General features: G+C 46.9%; 1 protein-coding gene across 1 annotated transcript; it reads left to right on the top strand.

Annotated features, from left to right (window-relative positions):
* Nucleotides 1-1,809: 1,809 nt before the first annotated feature.
* On the top strand, nucleotides 1,810-2,382 carry LOC145292272 (uncharacterized). The gene has a single exon (XM_080138596.1). It carries the CDS (start codon nucleotides 1,810-1,812, stop codon nucleotides 2,380-2,382), a length of 573 nt encoding a protein of 190 aa, XP_079994722.1.
* Nucleotides 2,383-2,698: the final 316 nt, after the last annotated feature.

Genomic DNA, 2,698 nt, shown 5'->3' with positions numbered 1-2,698 from the left:
CGTTACCTCTTGGATGCAACACCAGCGTTACGCTGGTCAGCGCCTATGCCCTAACGATGACTAACCCTGATGAGGTCAAAGACAAGTATTATGAAGAACTGGACTCTCTCATTTCCTCAGTCCCTCAGTCAGAGAAGCTTGTAATTCTTGGGACTTCAATGCACGTGTCGGTACAGATAATCAAGCCTGACACAAAATCATTGGAAAGCATGGAGTAGGCAAATGCAATAGCATCGGACTCCTCCTCCTCCTCCTCCTCCTCCTCCTCCTTAGAACCTGTGCGCCACATGATCTCAACATCACAAACACTATGTTCCGCCTCATAAATCGCAATAAAACCACATGAGTGCATCCACGCTCTCGGCACTGGCATCAAATCGACTATATCATTACCAGAGTCAAGGATAGGCAGGACGTGCGACTGACCAAAGCCATGTGCGGGGCTGATTGTTGGACCGACCACCGCCTCATCATCTCCAAATTCAACTTCTTCATTCAACCAAAGAGAAGGCTGTAGGGTAAAAAAAAAAGCCAAGAGGCTCAATACAGCCAAATTGAAATGTCTCAAAAAAGCAGAGGAATTCCAGAGCAGCATACATAGCAAACTTGCTAAATTCAATCTCAATCGCAACAGCGCTTAAAAGAGCTGGACATCCTTCAGAGATGTTGTTCACTCTGCTGCTCTTGACGTTCTAGGTCCTTCCACCAAACCCCACTAAGACTGGTTTGATGAGAGTGATCCTGAGATCCCTAACTTGTTGCGGGAAAAACACTGCTTGCTAAAAGCGCATCAAAATGAACCAGCTTGTCTGACGAAGAAAACTGTCTTCTCTAACATGCGCAACAAAATCCAATCCAAGCGGCGTTCAATGCAGGATTCCTAGCTCAGTGCCAAGGCAGATGAAATCCAAGGCTACGCAGACAAACACGATACAAAGAATTTTTACGATTCACTAAGGGCAGTTTATGGACCACAGTCTTCGGGATCCTCTCCTTTGCTCAGCGCCGACGACTCAACTCTACTCACAGGAAAGAAGGAACTCCTCAACAGATGGGCTGACCATTTCAACAAAGTGCTCAATCGCCCTGGAGCCATCAATGATATAGCAATTGAACGTCTCCCCCAAGTACCCATCAATCAACAGCTCGACACCCCTCATCAATCGAAGAGGTCATCAAAACCATTCAGCAGTCAACCACTGGAAAAGCTCCAGGTCAAGGTGCCATCCCACTGAGGTTTGCAAGTCCGTTGGTGCAGCCGTGCGAGAGCAGTTGACCTGTTTGTATCAGATCATATGGAGGAAGGGACAACTACCACAAGTGTTCAAAGACGCCGCAATCGTTCACATCTATAAGCGAAAAGGAAATCGCCAATCCTACGATAACCACCGAGGTATCTCTCTCCTACCCATAACAGGAAAGATCTTGGCTCGCATCCTCCTAAACCGCTTATATGGTCACCTGGAACAGGGACTCCTGTCGAAGAGTCAATGTGGTTTCCGCGTCGGTCGGGGGACCACTGGCATGATCTTTGCCGCCCGTCAGCTTCAAGAGAAATTCATCGAATAGCACCGAGACCTTTACACAACCTTTATCGACTTGACCAAGGCATTTGACACAGTCATTCGGGATGGTCTGTGGAAAATAATGAAGACATTCTGTTGCCCAAGTACTTTCATCACAGTAGTTCGTCAATTCCATGAAGGCATGATGGGGCACGTTCTTGACGACGATGAACCCTCGAAGGCTTTTCTGGTAACAAATGGAGTTTAACAGGGCTGTGTCCTTGCCCCTACACTATTCAGCTTGATGTTTTCTGCAATTCTATTTGACGCTCTCAGCGACCAGTTACCAGACATTAACATTAAATTCAGAACAGATGGAAAGCTGTTTAATCCAAGGAGACTGGAGGCTGTGACAAAGATGAAGGAAGCAATGCTGAGTGACTTTCTTTTTGTTGATGACTGTGCCCTCAATGCCAGCAACGAGCTGGAAATGCAAGGCAAGATGAACAGATTCTCCGCAGCCTGTGATAACTTCGGCCTCACAATTAGCACCAAGAAGACCCAAGTTATGTTCCATCCAGCTCCCAGAAATCTGTATCATGAGCCAAGTATCTCAGTCAAGGGACAGAACCTTCAAGCAGTTGAGACCTTCACCTATCTGTGCAGCACTCTATCTCGTACAGCCACAATCACTCTCGAAATAAACAACAGAATCGCCAAGGCAAGCAGCGCATTCGGGAGACTCAGAAGCAAAGTTTGGAAAAGGAGAGGAATCAGCATTAACAGCAAGCTGAAGGTTTACAGAGGAGTTATCCTCATCACATTGCCCTATGGTTCAGAAAACTGGACTACCTACAGAAGGCACGAAAAAATGTAGAACCACTTCCACCTGAGATGTCTCCGAAATCTCTTCCATATAAGATGGCTAGACAAAGTCCCTGATACAGAGGCCTTGAAAAGTGCTAATGTTCCCAGCATAACTACTACCATTCGAAAGGCCCAACTGAGATGGGCAGGTCACGTCTCCCGCATGCCTGATGAAAGAATCCCAAAACAACTCCTGTATGGCGAGCTGCGCCAATGCAAGCGTTCAGTGGGAGCACCAAGAAAATGCTTTAAGGACAACCTCACAGTCCCCCTCAAAGACTTCAACATCAGTACCGAGTCCTGAGAATCGTTTGCATCAGACAGAC

The sequence above is a fragment of the Euprymna scolopes genome, chromosome 13, assembly GCF_053919585.1.
Source record: "Euprymna scolopes isolate OS-2025 chromosome 13, ASM5391958v1, whole genome shotgun sequence".
Classification (NCBI taxonomy): Eukaryota; Metazoa; Mollusca; class Cephalopoda; order Sepiida; family Sepiolidae; genus Euprymna; species Euprymna scolopes.
Note: the sequence above shows the minus strand (reverse complement) of the source record. Positions and strands in the feature narration are given on the sequence as shown.